This window comes from Odontomachus brunneus, unplaced genomic scaffold, assembly GCF_010583005.1.
Source record: "Odontomachus brunneus isolate Ranch 3 - 2012 unplaced genomic scaffold, Obru_v1 Obru_scaffold_061, whole genome shotgun sequence".
Classification (NCBI taxonomy): domain Eukaryota; kingdom Metazoa; phylum Arthropoda; class Insecta; order Hymenoptera; family Formicidae; genus Odontomachus; species Odontomachus brunneus.
The window spans coordinates 44,820-67,643 of record NW_022639511.1 but is presented as its reverse complement, the minus strand read 5'-3'; the positions used below and the strand labels follow the sequence as shown (position 1 = coordinate 67,643).

Genomic DNA, 22,824 nt, shown 5'->3' with positions numbered 1-22,824 from the left:
ACAGACATCAAGCGCTACTTCGCGAGAGACTGTCAGGACATAAATTGAGTAACATATTAATCTTACAATTTGTGCCGCTTATCTTCTCTGACATAATCAGCTTGAAGAATAACCTCGTCGCGAAGGTGTGCATCCGCCGTTTCCGACACACATATACATAGCACGCGCGCTCGACCGACACATCCTTCTTCCGAAAGACCACATTCCGACACGTTCGATCCTAAACGTCGAGCGCCACAAACCTGATACCCTTCCAAGAACAACCGCATAGGCGCGAGTTGCACGCTGAAAAAAGGATGCCGCGAACAATATTTGGCAAAAGATCGCGCCAGATCCAAAAGGACCGCGACGAGGCCCGTGTGTCATAACCGGCTGAGAGTGCAACGAACCGGCCGGGCGCCGGAATGACACTGAGATGGAACATTCCTCCGCCGTCGCTGTTAATTGCTACTTTCATTTGCGAAGCTGATCGTCCGTGGGTCCTGCGACATCGGAGCCGTCTTCGCCGGATCGATCGCAGGTCCCTGTCGGTCGCTTTGTGCGACCGGGTCTCGTATTGTGCGACTATCGACTGCCCCTCTTGTCCCCTCTCGCCCCTTTCCGGCGGGAAGGGGGAACCACTCACTACCCTCTTAGCGCTCCTGGTTCCACTGTGCGCAGGCAGAATGCCTTCGACCTCACCAAACTAGACGCCAGACTGGTTTTTGCTCAATTTAGATCCCCCATTGTTCGGCCCGCGTTGGAATGAAAATAGAGGAGGCAGAGGTGCGCCCTACTCGCATGTTGCATAGGAAAACGCCGGCAGTGTCAGCGAGCGCGTTCAACACTATCAACCGGGTAGAATTGTCGTAACGTTACCGCCCAACTATTGTAAACACACCGACACCTGGACGGTCTGCCAACACCAGTGCATTGTCTCAAGCGCTGCGAGCTGCGTTGTGAACGTTGAGCGAAGGGAAATTGTTCTTAGCGAATTTAACGACGATGCAGTGCGAAACGCCGCCGGCGTGACATTACAACGTATCGATAAGAAGTACGTATCGGCGGTGTGTTACTGGGACTAAGTACAGTCGACTCATTGTACTTTCTCGCCGTCTCTTTCGAGGGACCACGCCGAAATGCCATGAAAGGAGCACTATAAGTAACCAGGTGTAGACAGACCAGGTGCTCTTCACGTAACGTCAAAGCAACTCTACCATTATAGGCTTTAATCATCACGACTCGAGGAAACCTCTTAGTGTAATTTTTTATGTTCATCACTCGCCGTAAAAGAGATAAGTGACAAGCACATTATAGACAAGAAACACATGTGAGATGTAACAATTATTTCGCGTTTCAGAGCGTTTTATGTGACTTTCGTCAATAAAATATCATTTCAAGCGTGATCCACGTCGATTAAACTTGGAGAATGGTCTATACGCGCGTATATAATTCTCTGTTAGTATGCCAGTCATAATCGTTATGCGTACCTTCGGATTTCAACGAGCCCATCAAGAACGACGAGTTAGATGATACGATCGTGGATTAAATTGAAAATTAATTCCGCTCACAAAAACGAGGTACGTAGAGCCACATTCCACTATGTGTATATTCCGAGAAACGGCTCATAAATAAAATGTTTTTCTTTTCTCTCCTTCGCCTCTTCTTTCTGGCCAGTCTGAATAATTTAAAAAGAACCTAGCATTTGTCTTTGCAACAAAAAATAGCTACTTTGTCGACGTCCTCATTATGCTACGCATAACGGAACCGGACCCCCCTCCCCTTCCATTTCTAGGGTCACCGTATTTTCTCTATGGAATGTGTGACGCACGCTTAACGAACCTATCACTGCTGTAAAGGCTGAAAAAAATTCTTACAATTCTCGGTGCTTTAATTGCGAACCAACAAACGAGGATGGAACAAAGTTTCGCTCCTTTTTAATGCACTTTCTCAAATTGTAACATCTCAAAAATACTGTCTCTCAATCCTCTGCGCTATAACTCGTACTTAAACATAATAAATTAAGATGAAAACATGAAGAAAGAAAGGTATAACAGGTTGGAAAATAAATTAAAGTTATAGTAGTCGTACATTTCTGTGTATTAATGTTGAGATGTTTCGAAATAAATAACTACAAATGGTCAATTTCTATTTGTCTCATTTTCAATTTCCCAATTTGTCATATAATTGAATCACTGCGCGCAGAGTATTGAGACAAAGTTCGAAACAACTAAAGAGTTATTGCATTTTCCGTCAAGAATGTCAGGGCGTTTCATGCAAGCCATTCGCGCACACAAGTTAAAAAAATGTAACAATCCTACCGATCGTGAGAATGACTGTCAAGTGGATGTTTTTAACGCCCTTCTATTTAATTTCACATAAAATTCCATCGACTATTAATCGGTTCTGCGGATTTGAATCTGTGTGATCACGCAGGCGCACAGAGCTCCGAGAAGATTGTTACGCGGCAATAATGGCCATTGATTCATACGTCATCTGGCAGCAGTATGCGTCACTGCATTAGTGCATTTATAGAAACGAGCGGCGTTAGGTGCATCAGCGGCTCGTCACGCGGGATAATTTCGCACAAGCTGCTCGAACCAGTGACAAGCACGAAAGTTCTCGTTATCATCAATGGGCGCCACGCGGTGTGTTAGTCACTCTTGGAGATATGCGCGAGCGGAATAATTTTTTCTGTTAACTCCACAGAATTTTCACTTTTCAGTCGAAGACTGACACGACCAAAGCGACCCAAACCGAAGACAGCGCTCGCTTGCAGTGAACTGCAAAAAAAACAAGAAAGAATAATTAGCAACATTCTTCGAGTTCCGAGACTGACGCTCCACTTTTCCTGATCATTCATTCTTAATCGTTTAACTCGCTCAACGAGCGGCAAAGTTACCGGTCGCACTATACTCGACCAAGGCAGTCGAATATACTTCGTGCCAGGAATCCATTTTAACGGGGGGACAGCTACAGCCCTGATGTTACATCGAGCCCTGTAAAGGGCCCGGCGAGCACCCGGCCCACTCCTGGGCCAACCGTGGAGTCTCCCGACCCATTCCATTCCGGATCCGTAGTCGTCTCTTACGTGCATCGGCCGCCGGAGGAAGCATTCCATTCATGTTTCGGAGCACGCAACACACTCGTCGCCGCGAGTGAGAGAGCGAGGGCCACGAAGAGATCGACCGGGTCTCTCCACGAGGAGAGTATGGAGCCCTCGCTACCTGGCGCCGTTCTCAGCAGCGACTACGCGCCGTGATGACGATCGACGACGAGTCCGTGAGGAATATCAGCCCGTCCTGGAAGCGCGTCCAGCACGTGGTCCTGCGTTATCGTCTGGGCACTCCGAATATACATCCGGGGATGCAGTGAAGCTGCGCTGGTGCGTTGTTTTGTTTATTTTGCTCCTTTTTACCGCCGTGCTCCTCTTCGTCTTGTATTCGTGTGTCCGGAAACTCGTCTCCTCGTAGAGCGTCGTCGCTTAAATTGCGCTCGACGGCGAAATTTATTCGATGCCAGTTAATTTTGATGATCTCCCTTCTTTTTTTTCTGTGCCTTTTTTTATTGTACTGAAGGTCCTTACATACCATGCAACGCAAAGATGCAAAGTGATAATATGCTCGGTAGTACTATCTCGTTTTTAATTCAAGATAGAATTGGATGTCTGTAAATATAACAGCTTGATTAAGAGGTTTATCGCATGTTTGTGTTACTGATAAAGACCAGTGATTAGAATGGTAAAACATTTAGTAGAACGCGTCTGTACTATCGCGTCGGTGGATACTGCCGCAGTGGGATTTCGTGTTACTTTAAAAAATATATGACATTTCCTCGTTTTGCAGCAAAAGTTAAGTACGGATTAAGTTGCGTGAATTGAGAGTGAAATTGTACGATCGCATAATTGTAATTAGCAGGGCAGTATCGTCGCGTGTTATCACGGTATCAGAAATATTTATCGGTATCTTCGTATCACGAGACAACTTATGATTCGTGCAATGCGACTTTTCAATAGTCCCGAATGATTCTTACGTGGAATGCGATAAATATAAGCAATCTCTATGATAACATCGAAAAACTGAAAACTTGTTTTTTAGTCAGTTTTTCTTTTTAAATTATTTTCAACCCTCAAAGCATCGTGGGAAGAACCTTTGCTCAACAAAGTAGATTGTGCGCCCGTAACCGGCCGTCATCTTGACTGTCTTCATTTCCAAAGCGCATAGCCACCGCGCATCCTCCGCATGCTAACGCGGCTGTTGAACTCCCCAGTTACTTGTGTATGTGTATATATATATATATATATATATATATATATATATATATATGTATATATATTCTTTAAATCATCTGATATGTTTGACAGCTGACATATATTGCCAATAAATAAATAAGTAAATAAATTTATTTACTTATTTTTCACACACACACACACACACACACACACACACACACACACACACACACACACACACACACACACACACATACACATACATGCGATAAGATATTTTGGAAGCATGTTAAAGAACAGACTTCTCTACAATATCCTGCTTAGAATTTCTCGCGAGAATGCGCAGGATTCTTGTTTTATGAAAGCATGGCAAGGATCACGCGAGCGCGACGTGCGATTTTCACGACGATGTGGATGTTGAAATAACGGAGGGTCCTAGTCGTTCTGTGGTCGCCGCGAAACCGCCGTACTTCCTTCGTTCGTGGGTGATAGTGTCAAGTGCGGATGACGAATGTGTAATGTCGCGCCGTTAATTTCGCTGGGAATATGCATGCAGCTCCGTCCGTAGCGATACTAACGTGGGATGTTATATCTTGTAGCGCGATGGTAAGCAGGTCTGGTCATATAGGAAATATACGAATTATAATAAACAATCTCTTCTTGAAGAGCAAAAGATTTTGACAGGAAAGAAAATATTTTCGTATATTAATGAAATAATGCGTTTTTCTCGAATGCAATCAGACGATTCGGACTCTATGGCCAGTATTCATAGTCGGATCTTATATTTAAGATCATCTTCAGATTAAATTTATCTTCAGATACTTCGTAACTAATGAAACGATTCGTACAGCATCTGAAGATGAACTTAAGACGGCTATAAGATCCGACTATGAATACTGGCCTGTGTTGCTGTATGGGTTACTTGTAACGTAATTCGTGACGTAACTCGTGACTTGAAATGACAAGATAATGCATCTCAGGCACGATCGCATCGGTGAAATCCATATTGTGCATTTCAAGTTATACTTCTGCATCACGTATGAACTAATATTTGCCTGGCAGGACTTCACCGTCATTCGCGGAACAATGAGGTAGATATTCATGATCTAAGCAACCAGTGAATATACATGGATGCTCGCACTAATGATTGTTCTTTTATTCATAGATTAACGACGTCAGTAGGAAAGTACTATTTTTTTTCCGAACGGAAGTTGCATGAATAGCGAGAAAAATGCTGGTTCTACTTTAAACGTGATTTTATAGTATCACTGGTCTGCGTAATGACATTACATAACATAGTGGCTGATCCACGCACACGAAGATAATGCAATAAATGACAATACATTTCTAACACACGAAGCAAATTAAATTTTTATTAAGTATACACACAATTCAATTGTGTCTAATTCCGTAGTTCTCACACGACACGAGTGATACCGAGAACAAATGTGTTGGCAGACACTTGTCAAGGCGACATTGCTATTCGAGTCGTTTGAAAAATGTGCAGTTTCCTAGTCCATAAAACTTCGCGTGCAACTCCTCAGGATAGAGTTAAATACTCCGTCGCATGCTTGGATACCTTCCAAAATCGCCCTCGTTCATTACTTTAGAATTTAGTCGCGATGACGCGTTGATTCAGAATTTAGCGATCGCCGTGAATCACATTCCTCCGCCAAAGACAGGTACTATACTATGCGCAAAGCGTCATACGTTTCCACGAACGTATCTGGGAAATCATAATCTCTCTCTCTCTCTCTCTCTCTTTCTCTCTCTCTTTCCTTCTTTCTCCTTCTCTCTCCCTCTATGTCTCTTCGTTCATATATACTCCGGGCATATCGTATGCGGTCATTCAGTAACTCGAACGAGCCACCGTATACATCGACTCCGACGCTCCTCTCGTCCCTTTGAACACAATCCACGGGACCCTGGATCTTCGAAACGCCGGCGTGCCTCCCTTCTCTCTGCCGATCAGCGTTCCCTAAACTAGGGTTCCACAAGATGACGAGAAATTACACGCGCGCGCGTTCTTCGCTGCTTGTAAAGCTTATTTAAACGAAGCACCGTCCGCTTTGGGGATCACTAATGCAGCCATAAATATGTAAGTACATACGGGCGCGAATATTGACTTTCAACTGCCACGAGTTTATTTTCTCTCACTCTTAGTTTACTTTCATTCTTGAAAAGTAACGCAGAAATGCGTTTCTTTTAATATTATCGTAGTATTAATTTAATTTCATTAATCTATTAAAAAAAAAACTGTGTTTTTTCTTTGAAAGAATAAAAGTTATATAGTATCCTTTAAAACAGAACTGCTCAAGGAGATATTCGAGAACTAGCATTGGGTCTTATGGATCCTGGGATTGACTTAGGGAGTTACATTATCGAAATTTAATTCAAAAATGTGTAGAATCCTAAAATATTAAATTATATCCGCTCGCCTAAATTAAACTATGTCACGAGACGCAAGTGTCAATATCTTCCAACCCTTGATATCTAGTGACGGGTTTAACCAGTTCTTCAGTCGCAGCTTGGAAAAATAATCAATTTCCCGGAAATGCTATATCGATTCTATGTATACAGCACTACTTATTCTTCTAAATTAGACCTCACGAACTCATGGCCATAAGAACCCACTGTAACTGTACCGATCGTCCAAGTCACCCCTCTCTTTGAAGCAAGAGGGTGCGATTATTCCCCAGTAATTCGATCGTGGCTCGAGTTGGGAAATAGGACGGCAGCTGCAAGTCCGCAGCACGCTCCTCGGGTATATGCAACACAGGCACAAATAATCCCTTCGGGAACCGGCCAGCCTGCTCGAGGGCCCGCCGTCAACTGATAGGATCCGTTGAGGCCGACGCGGCGAGCCTCGGTTGTTCTACGGCCTGACCCACAGCTTGGCCTGTGTCGGGTCTCATGCCGCCTCTACCACCGGATAGAGCCTGACGATTCGTCGGCCGTGCTGCGGCCACGGTTGTGAGTGGCAAACGGAGTGGTGTGTGCATGACGTGTCGTCGCCTCCTGTGTGCGGCTCATAACCCCGTTGTGTCTCGCACGAGTGCTTACGAGCGAGTGCGTGCGTACACGCCGCGGCATTCGTTAATACCGTTTCCGGCGCGCGCGAAGCTGTACACACAATTTCGCTTGTGTGTTGTGTTGTGTTGTGCACCGCGCTGTTCATCATTTCGCCGCCGTCTTCTTCGTGCGCCCTCCTCCTCCTCATCATCATCATCTTCTGTTGCTGCTTCTACTTCTTCTTCATCTTCCACGCTGCGTCGCGATTTCCGCTGTTCCGTTCCTCTCGCGGGAGGTCAGCACCTTAGCTTCAGTAGGTAGGTAAGTGCGGAATGTGGAGTTCGGGGTTGCTGCCGCGTCGGAACGTGGAAGGTGCGGGAACTGCCGAGAGAAGAGGAAGAGAAAAAGGGAGAGGAAGCGAGAAAGACGGACCTCCCATTACCTCTTGAAAGAAGAGCTCGTGGTGAAATATAAGCGGCCGGTTTCGGTTGCTTTTCTTCTCTTTGTGTTGCCGGCCAACGCGGGGGATCCGCTGTGTCCCGCGTGTGAAACCGCCGACCTGAAATCGCCGCGTCGATTGGACGGTTCGTCGCGATTGTCGACCGGTCGTCTCGCCGCGGGGTTTTAATGAAAAATCGGACGCGGGGAACACTAGGATGCTGTGGGAACAATTCGAGTAGGTTTTAACTGATCCTGATGAACGAACAGAGTCTGACCCATGACGTTGTTCATCGATCTCTCAACCGATAACATCACGATTTGAATGCGGAGTTACGTTTCCTGTTGTGGGAATAATGAGGACTTTAACGCATGGATAATCCGCCCATCTCGCGTGAGAAATATTCTTATCGCGCTCATGTCGGTTACATGAAGGCATGATTAATTTTGGATTTGATCCCCATCTTGTCACATCGTATTACCCAAATACCTGTAGTTTTCTGAAGATCTCACAAATTGCGAAGATATCTTATCTAAAAAGTAATTTAGAGTTCGACGGAGATACCGTATCTACGAAATGCAAGAGAAAATAAAATGCCTTAGCATGGGAAAAGATCAGAAACGATAATGCAACGATAGGAATAATTCGTTCTACTTTATTTATGTTGTTTACAATGAAAACATATACACGTAGAAAAATATTCTACTGTCAAAAGAAACAACCGCTTTCCTTCCTTTGATCAATAGTTATCGTCAACAAAGATCATTTTCTTACAATAGTCTTAAGATGTATTCATTATAAATTTTACAAAAATTCATTATTATTCATTTTTTTTCCTTAAAAGAATAATTTATTCTCTTTGCAAGAATATTATAAAACTTTATCAAAGAAAATATTTGTTTTATTCAATTCTATGCACTGAGCAAAACTAAATTTTTATTTTAATTTAATATTCTTGATTGAAATATTAATAAATCGTTCATCGTTAAAAATAAATTATGTTAAATAAATTTGATGAATTTATAAGAGATTTGAACGTGAGAGCTTAATTAGGATATCCCCGGATCACTAAATTGTGGGTTTCTACCGCGTTGATAAAAGTTTCGAAACCATGTTTTACGATGTGTTTGTTGCTCAAGAATATACATGTTAAAAATAAAACCCACATTACAAAAAGTAACTTAATACGTAAAAAGTAAAGACGGCAAATTCGTAAAGAAATCGATCAGCAATTTAATTCGATATTTTATTGTCATGTTTAACATATCAACACTTGTACTTTGTCCGAGCAGTGGCTAAACGCGTTTAGTAATATTGGATAATCCTGTTAGTCACGTCATTCCCGAATGAATAATTTATGTCGACTGGTATTCTAAGAATTATATCAACGGCACATCGAACTTTTATGTACGCTTAAATCTATATAGTTCACACAGCATATAAGTGCAACGCTTGCAGTTCTGTATTTTCCGAGAAATGTAACGATTTTTCTGCAACGAGGCGCCGTGCATTTGCAGATAACGTGTGAACCTTACCATGTATCAATCGATTATAGAAATATCTTTTTAACGCGGAACAATAATAATAATCAATCATCTACAGCGAGAATAGTTTCGTATCAAAAGTGGGTGTATTTTTTCGCAATGTCTACACTGTGTTAGAAAAGTTCTTAAAAATAATAGAATTTTTGTAAATAAATTTAAGAATTTTATATTAAAATTAATAATAGTAAAGATTTTCATTACATTAGGATTATTAATTGTAAATTAGTTATAATATTTCATATTTCTTGTAAAATCTAATATTTTCTATTTTATATTTCATGTTTTTTTATTAAATTCCATATTAAATTATGAAATATTATAACATTATATGATATATTAGAATAATTTTTCTAATATGTCATAAATACGAGACTGTTTCGGACGTGGCCTGTGAAAGATTCAGTTTATAAAACCTCGTGGCCTTTATCGAGATCTCAACGGAGCCAAAAGTCTCTTCATCGGTTCTTCTTTATGCTATCGTAGAAGTGCATCGCTATATTGTGATTTTGTTCGCTGATTATGATCATAACTATGTGTTATTAAATATAATATTGATTTTACTATTACTTTTTTTATAACGTAGTTATGTAAAAAAACTTCACATCCCAGTGATTAAATTTAATACGGATTTTTCTAACAGTGTAGATTTTCCATAAGACGTTGATTTTGTATCCGAGCGAAACACCACGAACGTGCGTGTCGAAATAATTTCATATTGCTACCAAAGACAAAAGGAAAGAAGAGTTATCCACGTGACCCAACTTTCCAAGTTACTCGACTGTACGTGGTGTGGCAGTTTTAGGACGGTCAGACGCCACCGAGGTGATGATACGGTACTGGGCGGTGCGTACTCTACTAGTATACTCACGCTCGACTTTTCGTTCTAGAAATAGAAGTGAATGAGAGCGTTGAGCAAGTGTTTGTTGTGTGAGAGACTTGAGCACGTAACAGTGTCAATCCGACGAATAATCTGGAGACAGTGACGGGGCCTGTTTACTCTGTCCGGTAGTCTAGTGTGTGGCCAATGAGGTCTCGGAATACCACCGCGCGAGTCGTGTATTTTCGGCATCTTTAATTGGAGGGAGCCGGCACGATTTACTCGAGTTCATAATTAGATCGTCACCGCGCGCGCCTCCGTTCAATGGTGCTTTCTACGGAGAGAACGATTCCCTTTTCGTCGACTGTCTTGTCGCGCGGAGGCGCGCTGATTATTTGGATTTAAGTGACACATTCTATCGCTCCGGAACAAAAATTCACTCATTTCTTTATCGCGCTTTTTTCATTCGCGTGAGCAGTCGCGGCTGATTAATGCCGGAATTAGTCGAGTTGTTCTGTGCATCGATATCACGTTCCAACGTTAATAGCGCGGTGGCTCGATCGAGAAGTGCAAGATGATACGACGTAAAACTTTTAACAAAACGGGTCGTGACTCGCCGGCTTGAGAGATTTCACACAGGCGACTTGAACTTCGCATCATACCTACCGCATCGTAATGGATTAATGGCCGTGCATCGTCTTTACGCTCGCGCTCACATGTAGCAATCCATTCATGCCACGATGTTCTCCCCTCTCCCTTCCTCGCGCGTTGACGCCCGACTTTGCAAACAATGGACCATAAATGTGGCTTCAATTATGTTGCAATTGCGGTGACGCGTGATTTAAACGCCACGACGTCGCTTATCGCTACGTGCTACATAGTACGTAAACATCGTAACACGTGTAACTTCATGGAAGCCGTGTGGTATGTAATGCGGTATGACCTAAAATTTTAACGACTCCGCTGGCAACGAACTCTCCCGATTGGTTTATCGGGAATCGGGTTTATTGGTTTATCGAGATACGCTGACAATGGGAACACTCGCTTCGTGAAATAATGATGATGGCGATGTTCTCTTTCTCTCTTTCATCTTTGGTGTTTCACATTTCGTGAAAGTGTGAGACAGACGAAATGTCATTTTTCAAACAACTCTTACGAATCGGCGCGAAATTAGAATATCCCTGTTCTTCGAATCTGTTCACACAGAAGTTGTGCCGACACTCCGTATGCCAGATCAACAAGCACTTCATCATGCCGCATCGAGCAATACGATAAGAAGATTGAGTAATTCGACATTCCAATGTTCGAAAGTTCTCTTACGTCACCTAATTTCCTAACGGAAATCGTGTTTTTCTACATTTCTCATAGTGCAGTCTCATGTTTCGGGATCGATCATGTTGATATGTCAAAGAATGTGTATTTATTAAGCTGTGTAAATTAAACATTGAAGAAAGAGATTTAGTCAGGTCTATTTCGTGCTGTGTGTGTTTAAGTATCGCCATCCACATTACCGTTTATCTAACATAAAGATTTCGCGTTATCGGTTTTCCGAAGTCTTCCCACGTTCCTTATCTGCTGCGTCAATCGTGGGCCATTTTTGTCCCTTTTATAACTGTGAAAGAATATCCTACCTTTTCTGAAGCCTTCTGGCAGCGGTGGGACAGAAAAATGTAGCAGGAAATAAGGGGAAGGCTGCTCGAAAACGGAGAAAAGTTTATTGTCAGATATCGCAAATGTGTTGAAACGACGCTGCAGATCTTCGCAGTGTAAACGGAGATTTCTATTGTGCTGGAACTAAAAGGGAGAGAAAGAGACGAGTTGCTTGAAAATTATGTTGAACGCGTATAAATGATGAAAGTTATCGGAAGAGATAACTGCATGTCGATATAATCGTTTTGAAATGGAATTAAAATTTCTTTGTAACGATATTGATAGCGCCAAGTATATTTTTAACCTTTACAGAGAATAGATCAAATATTCTTTGTTTGGGTCACCACTTCGGAATTATTTATATATTTGAAATAATAAAATATAATTTCCACGTATGACATGTATTAATAATGATTGAACGTCCCTACATCTTTAATGACATGCGCTGAGTACTCGGTATAATTATCTGCAAATATGATACGCTATATACACTAACGAATGTAAAATATTGCTAACGTATTATTGCGTGTCCACTAAACAAGAATAAATATGAAGGAGGAATAATTGAGAATATGCGAAGTACGCTCCTTCGTCTTCAAAGCGTGTGTTAAGAAGAGAAGAGAGAAAAAGAGAAAGAGAGAGAGAGGAAGAAAAAAAAGAAAGGTATTCTCACACTGCAACTTCGCTGTTCTCAAACTGTCTGTCCTTCTCCAACGAAACCGTAGAAACATCTGCCTCTTCCAAGAAGGTGGTCTCAAGATAATGCCGCATGGAAACGTGCTCTGTACATACAAAGTTGCTGGCTTCTTCCAGAAGACGAAGACACGTTTTTCTCCGATTCCATGAATTGTGAACCTATATATTTCCCTTTTTCTTCACGTACTTTATTCATCTCGTGACGGATCCCCATGACTGAAAATATTTTCCAGACTGGCCTCTGCTGAAATTTATGTTCCGACATGCTTTCCGTTTCTTATTCTTTTTTTAATTCAACGTCGAACGTGCCACAGAGAAAAACACCACGCTACAATATTTTACGGCTTTCTCCCTTTGTTCGTTGCTTCCGTCCTTCCGTTTGGCTTTTCCGCTTGGTTTGAATTCCGTTTGGCTTTTATCGTATAAGAGGAAGTCGATAGAGGAGCTTTTAATCAAAGCCGCGAGTACATCCGTCTTTACGAAGTGTTCATCTTCAAAATTGCCAACGTGAGTCACTCGACGTATATCGTTACGACGTATACATTATGATTATCATTGATAAATGATGCTCCACAACATTTTATTATTTACGGTTATTACTTAGTGACGAAACATACACGTTTGTGTCAAATTAATAGTATATCGTACGTATTCGATGACACACTCTCCATTTATCTGTAACTACTCGACTTTTCCCACAGTATTCGAGTATTTAATGACGACCATGTGGTACACTAAGAAAAAAAAGGAGGGCAAATCACCAAGTGATAACAGCGCGTGGTTTATTATTTCCTCTGGATGGAGTCGGGTGTCTTTTTTCAGCATCCGGTTATTTAAAACCATTTCAGTTATGCCATGGATCTCCCCTATCGCATACAAAGCACAACTTTTCGTATCTCTTTATGCACACACAACCCAGTATCTTGAACTTCCTTTTAAACCGTTCCAACGCGTCGTCATACGACGTTTTACGTGCAAACAGTACGAACATTGTCAAATATATGCCGGTCCTCGTGTGTCATTCAACGACACGCAGGCTGTGTCTCGTAATTGAAACGTATCAGAGGGAATATCCTAACGGTATCCGAGAAAACGGTCTGATAGCCGCGAATATTTTCTTCGTCCATCCAACGACGATCATCGATCATGCCGAGAGACCAAAGGGAACGCGAGGGGCAAAGACCTCGGGTGATGTAGGGCCTCCGTTGCATTTACAAGATGTTCTGGAAAGCCGACGATGAGGCCATCGTGGCAGGCTATTATATGAGCACAGGTGTCGGTGCAGATGTCGCGTAGCAGACGGTCTGCCACGCGCGCTCGATCGACGCGGTGCCGTCTCGAAATTTTAATAAAACGCGCGCGCGCGCGCGGGAGAGCGAGTGAAAGAGGAAGAAAGAGGGCCGTCGCCGGACGGCCGTGTGTTTGCCTTGCGCCGCGCAAGTGTGACTGAACAAACATGTATGCACGCATCACGATACACTGAATACACACGATACGCGCCGTGCATCTTATCCTTGCACATCTCCGCACAGATCTCCAATATGAATCTATCAGACAACGTGCGCTCGTAGGTGGTGATCACGTCGGAGCGGCCGAGGACTCGCGGTGTCTCGTAAGATCTCAGGCTGAACGTCGAGACTTCAGTTCCTCTCTTTGCGCTAGGTTGTTGTTGCTTACTGCCTTGTCTTTAACCGTCTGCACATTTGCATCGGTGCAAGAAAGATTCCAACTCACCCGCAAATCTTGCCCTTAGTTTCGATGTTGCGAATACGGAAAGATGAAAACTATTTTGTCCGCGCAGCATGAAACATCACCTATTTCAATTCCCATCTGATACAATTGTTATCCTCGTGTGAGATAAGACAAGCTGTTAGTCCCGTTCATAAAAACAGTTTAGTCTTTATGATTTTAAGAAATTACTAAATTAGTATTCGTGCCACGTATTTATTAGTAATAGCTCAAGTGATTAATGTCGAATTGTGATATTTCTTTTATATATTTGTTACTATTATCGACGCATAAAATATAATAACGTATTAACAACGTTGGAAACGTCGTTAATACGTTATCGTGTCTGCTAGAATAATAAGGAGGAAATTTGTTATTGTTTCAGGTAGAAGTCGAGATGTTGTGATGGCTGGTAGATCACGACGTTCGAGCACAGAGCTCGAACCAGATCTATCGACGCCAACGGCTGCAAAGAAATCCAAGCAATCTGAAACATTATCCGAAGAACTGCCCGCGGAAGAGGACTTGACGAAATTGGAAATCATCGAGTCACCGTCCACGAGCGAAATCTCTTCACGGACCGAAATTGTTCAGAAAAGGAGCGAACAGCTCGGAGAAATTGCAGAACCTGCGGAAGCGTCGAAACAATCGTCGCTGGCCGGTGAGACGTCATTGGGCTCAGCTGAAACAAGCGTGGAATTGTTTGAACAGAAGACAGACGCCACCGCGACTTCAGCGGAAGCGACTCCGGGTTCATCGAAGGAAGAACAGCTCGGTACATTGAAATCCATTGTAATGAAGTACGGCAATCAACGCGAGCTCTCTGATGCCTCCGGCAAAACACCAGAAACCACCGTCCAGATTCAAACATTCTTGCTGGGCGAACATGCGTCGTATGAGGAACTGTCTCTTATCGGGAACGGCGCTTACGGCACAGTATACAAAGCGAAAGATAAGGTTAGCGGTCAAATCGTAGCACTTAAGAAAGTTCGGGTACCTTTGACGGAAGACGGCCTACCTATGTCCACACTGAGGGAAATCGCTACTCTGAAGCAGCTTGAACGATTCGAACATCCACATATCGTAAGTTTCATTTGCGGTAATCTTGCTAATAAAAAGCGACTGTGTAATCTAACACTTAATTCTCTTTGTTCTAGGTCAAATTACTAGATGTTTGTCAAGGAAGCTATCTCGATTTACCGTCGAGCGAGCGATCCGGTCGATTGGATCGCGGCCTCACCCTGTGGTTAGTGTTTGAACATGTGGAAAGAGATCTCGCTTCCTACATAGCTAATTGTCCTCCGACGGGTATCCCTCCGTATCTCGTGAGGCAAATGTCGAAAGAGATACTTTGTGGAGTAGAGTTCCTACATAGCCATAGGATAATACACAGGGATTTAAAGCCGCAAAACCTCCTGGTAACGCGAGATGGAAGAATCAAAATTGCGGATTTCGGACTGGCTAAGACCTATGATTTCGAAATGAGATTAACTTCCGTCGTATGTATGAGTATTACATATGAAGACGATGAAATAGTTCGCGCGAAATCAATCACACGAATCAATCACACGAATTCTATGTTATACACTCTAGGTCGTAACTCAGTGGTACCGAGCGCCTGAAGTACTTTTGGGATGTTCCTACGCCACTCCTGTAGATATTTGGTCCGTCGGGTGTATAATGGCGGAACTTTACAAATTGGAGCCATTATTCCCGGGTACCAGTGAAGGGGACCAATTAGACAGGATTTTTCAGTAAGTTGATATTCTCCTTTTCTTTCACATCGAGAGCCGTATTTTATAATTTCTTTTTTCACACACATTTTTTCTTTGCAGAGTTGTGGGTACTCCATCGCAGCAAGCGTGGCCAGAGAACGTATCACTCAGTTGGACAGCTTTCCCTCACAGACAACCCAAACCTCTTAGTGCAATAATACCAGATCTAGATGAACATGGACTAGACTTAGTAAAGAATATGCTCATGTTTGATCCTCATAGTCGTATAACCGCAGCACAAGCTGTAAGACACCGATACTTTTCTGAAGATGACGCGTGATGACTTTTCCGTAAGTTGTTTACCGCTAAGTAAGCTAGCAAACATTCAGACTGACGTAATTGTATTTCGAAATATATATGACATTTAAGCACTATGATAGTCTGTAAAATACACTTTTAAGTATGTCATTATACATATATATCAGAAGCATATTAGAGATTTAATAGTCTCTAATTCGAGTGTTAGAGAGATTCACTAAGACTCACTTGTGCTTATAAACGTTACGAATTCAATTAATGCTTAAAATTAAAGCTTAAATTTCTTGCATCAAAATTAAATATAGTTTCGTAGTCACTATATGTAATCCATTATACTATTTTCACATTATTGGTTTTGTAGAATTAATTTTTTAACATTAAATCGTAATAATATAATAATTCTTTAAAGTTCGTGAAACACAAACCTAAGTAATATTTAAGTTATCCTATACTTTAATGCATAATGCAATAGCAAAACAGTTATTATTTTTGATATTTATTTACACGATAATATTACAGTCAGTTGTATTTTTATATTGTTAAAAATTACATATTCTCCATCATTCATATCTTTTATTTCACACTATCAGTGGTCGTATGCACACAGCATTTATATTAATTAGTTTCTAAGATAAAATATATAACTACGAACAATCTTATTAGAAGTCAAAAAACGAATATATATAACATAATAGCTTTATTGTAGAGATGTATGACTTTCATTCGATGCACAAATATTAAACTAAATGGTAGAATAAAAAGATAAGTATGTTAATCACATAAGTAGAATTATTTTTCTAAGACTGGGGCCTTTTGTGTGACCCATTAGAACCATGGGAAAGATTTAGGATCTTCCAGAGAAAACCAGAAAATACACTGCCATACATATGTACCATAAGCTATTGCAATCGCTATTATATTTTTTATTACTGTACTATATATCGACAACAAATGTATAGAGCAATAAGTGACACAATATTTATATGGATATTAACATGTATTATTATGTTAAGATATAGAAAATAGATAAACGCATTGTATTAATATATATATACAAATATCTATAAGACTGTATTATGAAATAAAAGTTTTATAATTTTATATGTAGAGCAAATTGTGTCACAAATTTCAATCACTAGAACAACACGTGCCATTTAACTAGCAATTTTATAAAAAAAATAATATTAGATTTGGTTTCCGGATTTGAACTGCGTAGATTTTTTTTATTTAAAATACCAAAAAAATAATGTTTGAAACACTTTCTAAGATACCAAAATTACTTGGAGAAAAATATAATTTAATACATAACTGCTTGATCTTATGGTGGTAGTTTCTCACAATATCGTCTATAAAAACTTCTATTTTATGTCTTGAAACAATAAAACATCTTTTATTAGTTATCATTTTATTGTATAGTGAATATTTTCTAATTTTATAAACTTACTTATATTTCTTTTTATATTATGCAATGCATCTAATAATGTTCTAAACTGTAATACATTCAGATTTGTAACTATTAACTTTTATTGTGTCACCTGTATAAATAATAGGTCTGTTTTCTATTGTTAAACTGGCTGTTCTCTCTCATCTTTCTTCCATCAAATTTTATCTGTATATCTGTCTCTTTTTAAATTCCAAAAGTGTACACTAGTTCAGTAATAGAAAACAGATCCAATTTCTCAAAGTAGATCCCCTAACTCTTTTTAGAAACAATACAAATATATTTTACAGGATCTTTTCCCTGTAAAAAAGAATCCACACTTATATATTGTAATATTATTACTTAAATAAATTAATTATCAGGATTGGAAAATACGTTTACTGATCTAAATTTCAGGGTCTCAAAACACAGTGCATCTTTTTCTACGTGAATCTCTACCCTCATTCCTCAACGCTCAGTCTAGATATATTATGTCTATGGGTATAATAGTTGTCGGTGCTGCGAATCTAATCTCAAATAATAGTAGTGAAAATTATGTCGTTCGAAAAGCAGCATTTGAGACACTACATCCTTTTCGCGTTCCAGCTGAAAAAAAATGCCGCGGAAGCTCAAGAAATGATTTGTTCGGCTTTAGGCGAAAACTTTGTGTCGTACATTATATGTAAAAAGTGGTTCCAAAGATTTCGTGATAGCAATTTCAATTTGGAAGATAAAGAACAGCTAACCGAAGAAAGTGGAAGATGAGAAATTGGAACAGCTTTTGGATGAAAATCCTTGTCAAACGCAATCAGAGCTTGCGAATGCACTTGCGGTAAGCCAACAAGCCATTTCGAAACGTTTACGGAAACTTGGTAGGGTTCAAAAGAAGAGTCGTTGGATTCCGTATGTGCTAACGCCTGAAAACAAGGAGAGACGCCGCGATACGGCTATCTACCTATTGTCGAGATTCAAAAACTTTCTACACAAAATATTGACTTATGATGAAAAATGGATTCTATGACAATCCGAAGAGACAAAAATCTTGGGTTTATCCAGGTTAACCATCAACCAGCACTGCAAAACCAAATATTCACAATAAAATGATATTGCTGCGTATTTGGTGGGATCAGAAGGGCGTTATTTACTATGAGCCGCTCCCACCTGGGATAACGGCCACTGCTAAGTGTTATCAACAGCAATTGATTCGAGTAAGTGATGCCCTTGAAGTAAAAAGACCGTTTACTAGCATTGGAAGAAGGAAAGTGATTTTACTGCAAGACAATGCGCGGCCGCACACGGCAAAATTAACGATAGAAGTTATCTTCGATGACTGGGAAATTCTCCCTCATGCGGCGTATTCTCTGACTTAAAATCTACGAATTACCATTTTTTCTGGATCCTCCAACATTATCTAATTGATTCCCACTTCAAGTTTCTCGAAGAAGTCGAAAGAAACATCATAGAAATTCATCGACTCAAAACAACCATCTTTTTTCTGAAGCGAAATCCGACAGTTGCCTGAAAGATAGCGAAAATGTGTGGAAAGTGAAGAGAATTACTTTGAACATTAAGTAAATATTCATTCTTTTATAATTTTACATCGAAACTTGGCAAAAAAGGCCGAGAATTAAGTTGTAGACCTAATATTATCAGAAACTTTTCTTACACAAAATCTCCATCTCCCAAAGTATGTCAGCCACATCATATTACAATTAATTCGCCAGTTAGACACTCTCTCTACAGGGATACCTTCAATGACTTTCCTCTCAAACATTTTTAGAAATGGTGTAATGATATACAGGGTGATCGGAAACAATCGCATTCGGTTAATATTATCGTATTTTTGAGCGAATTCTAAGACTATTTTTCCTTTTGCAAAATGTTATCCGAGGCTTAGTTGCTGAACTATAAAGATAAATAGTTAGTCTCTCACAGGCCAAATACGGAAAGTAGGCAGAGGCAGCACACAATTCATTGTCAAACACAGACGTTGGGCAATACACATGTGACAATATTCATACATCTTAGCTTGATTCTTTTGGTAAACTATCTGGCAGTTAAATTATATGTCTACCCTCATTTTTTCTTCAAATTAAACAGAAACAGACATAATTTAACTGTCAGGTAGCTTACTAAGAAGTCGGAATAATCTTAGAGTACAGTCGGCGTCGGAAAGGTTGTCCCGTCTTTTCCCGTATAGTACAATAACGTTGCAGCAACATTACAGCATCATTGTTTTACAATATTGTGACATTGCAACAACGTTGCAAAATGTTGCTGTAATGCTACTGCAACGTTGCAGCAACGGTAAAATGTCCGCTTGCGACAATATAACAACGCAACTGTGCAGCAACATTGCAATGCAATATATATGTAATATTATTAATATGTTTTATTATATAAAGTAAAATCCCAGATAACACCCTTACAGGAATATTATACTATAATAAATACTAAAAAATTACAAGTGATTATGTATTACCAGTAATTCAGTAATTTTTTCGTCAGTACTTAATTTCTGGTGAATATTGATAATAAAATCACTATTAAATATTGATAGTAATCAAATACTGACAATTATTGTGGGAATGTGAAAAATGAGAAAATCATAATATTTAAAAAAATATATTTATAATTTCTAATTTTCTTATGTCTCATAAACTAGTAGGTATCAAAGATTGTCAATATACAACTCCAAACTTTCGTGAATCTTCCCTTGATAATTTCGATCCTAAGCTGTATACCACCGGTCACTATCTATGTCCTGACTCCGTTAAAGTGTTGCTTAACCTGACGATCAAGTGGCACGCGGCGATTCCCAATGACTCCAACGATATTCTTACGATAAACTGAAATAAAAAGCTCCTTGAAAATAGATAAACTAATAGTGAGAAATTAACGACACATAAGGAGCAAGCACAGATGTCTTAGTGCTATTAAATACTCAAGGATCGGTCTAAGTATGGAAGGTGATTCTCCGCGTACGATAATCGAAGAAAAATTTCGATACGTGCGTTTAACATACTGGACAATTTTATCCTCCCACAATCATATTAATATTAAATAAAGTAATATTAGTATTTAATAGCACTAAGACATCCGTGCTTGTTCCTTATGTATCGTTAATTTCTCACTATTAGTTTATCGATATTCTTACGATTTGTGTTTATATAATTTCTCCTTATAGTGTTTACAATATATTATAACATACCTAGCAAACATCAAATAATAGTTATAAAACTTTTATTTGGTGTTCGTTAGATAATTTATTGATAGATATTAAACAACATTCGATATAAGATGAATATTGATGTAATGTAATGAACCAGTGATAATTACTTTTAAATTTTTAACAGAATGTTATAATGATTAATCTAAACTAAAAAAATAAAAAGTCCAAGAAAACCTAAATTAAACAAATTGAATTACTAAATGTTGAAAAAAACTTTTATAAAATATTATTATATAAAACAATAATGTTGTTTCATCAAATGACATGATTTCCTTGAACGAAATAAAAGTTTTTATTTTTACCATTCCAAAAAATGATATTTCGTTTAAGAATATAATATTTTAATGAAACAAAAAAACCACAAAATTAAACAAGTACAAATATTAAATCTAAAGAAAGTATTTTCTCCGAAAAAACAATATAAGAAGTTTAAGAAATATGTAATAAGACAAATTCTAGTATTAATAACTGCCACTAACAAGTACTATTCTAAGTACTATTCCATAAGCATTATTAATGTGATATGAAATATTACTGAATTTGAAATATAAGTAACAAAAATAACTAGTAAATAAGTAAAAAATATTATATTATATTCATCATATTTCTGAAATAGTGCTGCAATATTGCTAAAGTAATATTGCAAATTAATGTCAATTAATATTGCAAATTAATGTCACTGCAATGTCTCTGCAACATTGCACTGCAATATGCAATCTTGCAACGTTGTAGCAATATAGCTGCAAGCAATGTAGCTGCAAGCTTCTGTGCTGTATGGGTTATGACTTTCGGAACGTATCTTTTCTAATTGAAAAATTCTCTTATTGATCAAGAAATTCTTCTATTGGATAAGACAATGCGTTCCAAAAGTCCTAAAAAACCAGAGAACCGTTCTGATATTGATTGTACATAATTATAATTTCTATCACACGAGTGGACTTTGTTATACGTAGTAAATAAAGGACATACTATTTAATCCTATATATATTTTTTATATCTAATATAAAATATATTTATTTACACTTATAAGGGAATGCCACAACCTGCAAAATCGATTTTCGACCGAGTCATAGCACGTTCAATAGCTGCGACGTTGAGCATTAACATCCTAACGGGGTTTATGTACAAGTGGGCCTTTATTTATGAGAAATTACAGTATAAAGTTTGGGAGCGGAACTGTAACGTACATAGGGCGAAAGTTGCGGCTCTCTTGTGCGAGCCGGTTGAGCCAACTGAAGCTCCCGCGTCGAACATTTTTAAACCGGCGGCGAGCGTTTGAATCCCGCCGACAACTTGTCCGTGTGCGGTATTTTATTTTTTCTTACCTTAATTACACGTAATTAATGCTTTTCGAATATAATACATTTGCATATGTCTTTCTTTTTTATGCTATTAATCAGGGATAATTAGGAAAGTGTCAGGCTTGTTTAACGCAAACACGAATATAGACATATAATTTGTACATTGAAATATTGGGTGTACAACTTAGTCCGTTTTCAAAAGATGGCTCTAGGTGCTATAAATGGTTGACGGCGACAGCTGATTTTTGCTGTATCGTGAAATGTCAACATCTGTCAACCAAATATTGTTTACAAGCCTTTGAGTTTTGCACAACAAGTTTAATTTTTACTACGTTGAAAATGTCGAGTTTCGTTCCAAATAAGCACCATTTGCGGGAAGTTTTGATTTTCTGTTTCAATTGGAAGAAAAGTGCAGCTGAAGCGCATCGAATGCTTGTGGAAGTTTATGGTGAATCTGCACCGTCGGATAAATCTTGCAGAGAATGGTTTCGACGATTTCAAAGTGGTGATTTTAGTGTTGAAGACAAAGAGCGTTCGGGTCAACCGAAAAAGTTTGAAGATGAAGAATTAGAAACATTACTTAGAGAATTAGAAACTCGATCAAGATTCGTGTCAAATGCAAAAAGAGCTCGCAAGAACATGGGAAGTTACTCAACAAGCTATTTCGAAACGACTCAAAGCCGCGGGATATCCAAAAGCAAGGAAATTGGGTCCCATACGAATTGAAACCGAGAGATGTATC

The 22,824-nt window shown here is 39.4% G+C and overlaps 2 protein-coding genes across 10 annotated transcripts in view; one reads left to right on the top strand and one right to left on the bottom strand.

The window, feature by feature from the left end:
- Positions 1-771: 771 nt before the first annotated feature.
- On the top strand, positions 772-17,236 carry LOC116846160 (cyclin-dependent kinase 4-like). 9 transcript variants are annotated; one of them, XM_032819654.1, is made up of 6 exons: positions 775-1,239; positions 1,340-3,364; positions 14,482-15,179; positions 15,254-15,595; positions 15,690-15,850; positions 15,932-17,236. In XM_032819654.1, the coding sequence occupies exons 3-6, from the start codon at positions 14,502-14,504 to the stop codon at positions 16,149-16,151; spliced, it is 1,401 nt and encodes a 466-aa protein (XP_032675545.1). In that variant the 5' UTR covers positions 775-1,239; positions 1,340-3,364; positions 14,482-14,501; the 3' UTR covers positions 16,152-17,236. The 9 variants fall into 9 exon arrangements, with proteins under 9 accessions (XP_032675549.1, XP_032675545.1, XP_032675546.1 ...); XM_032819655.1 differs by having other exon boundaries at positions 775-2,627; positions 2,705-3,364; XM_032819658.1 differs by having other exon boundaries at positions 772-3,364; positions 14,486-15,179.
- A 2,922-nt stretch (positions 17,237-20,158) lies between these two features.
- Positions 20,159-22,824, bottom strand: part of LOC116846167 — a 14,705-nt gene continuing 12,039 nt past the window's right edge. The window contains exon 6 of the mRNA XM_032819689.1: positions 20,159-20,398. Coding sequence (XP_032675580.1) covers positions 20,307-20,398 — 92 coding nt within the window. The 3' untranslated portion in view covers positions 20,159-20,306. The remainder of the gene's footprint in view (positions 20,399-22,824) is intronic.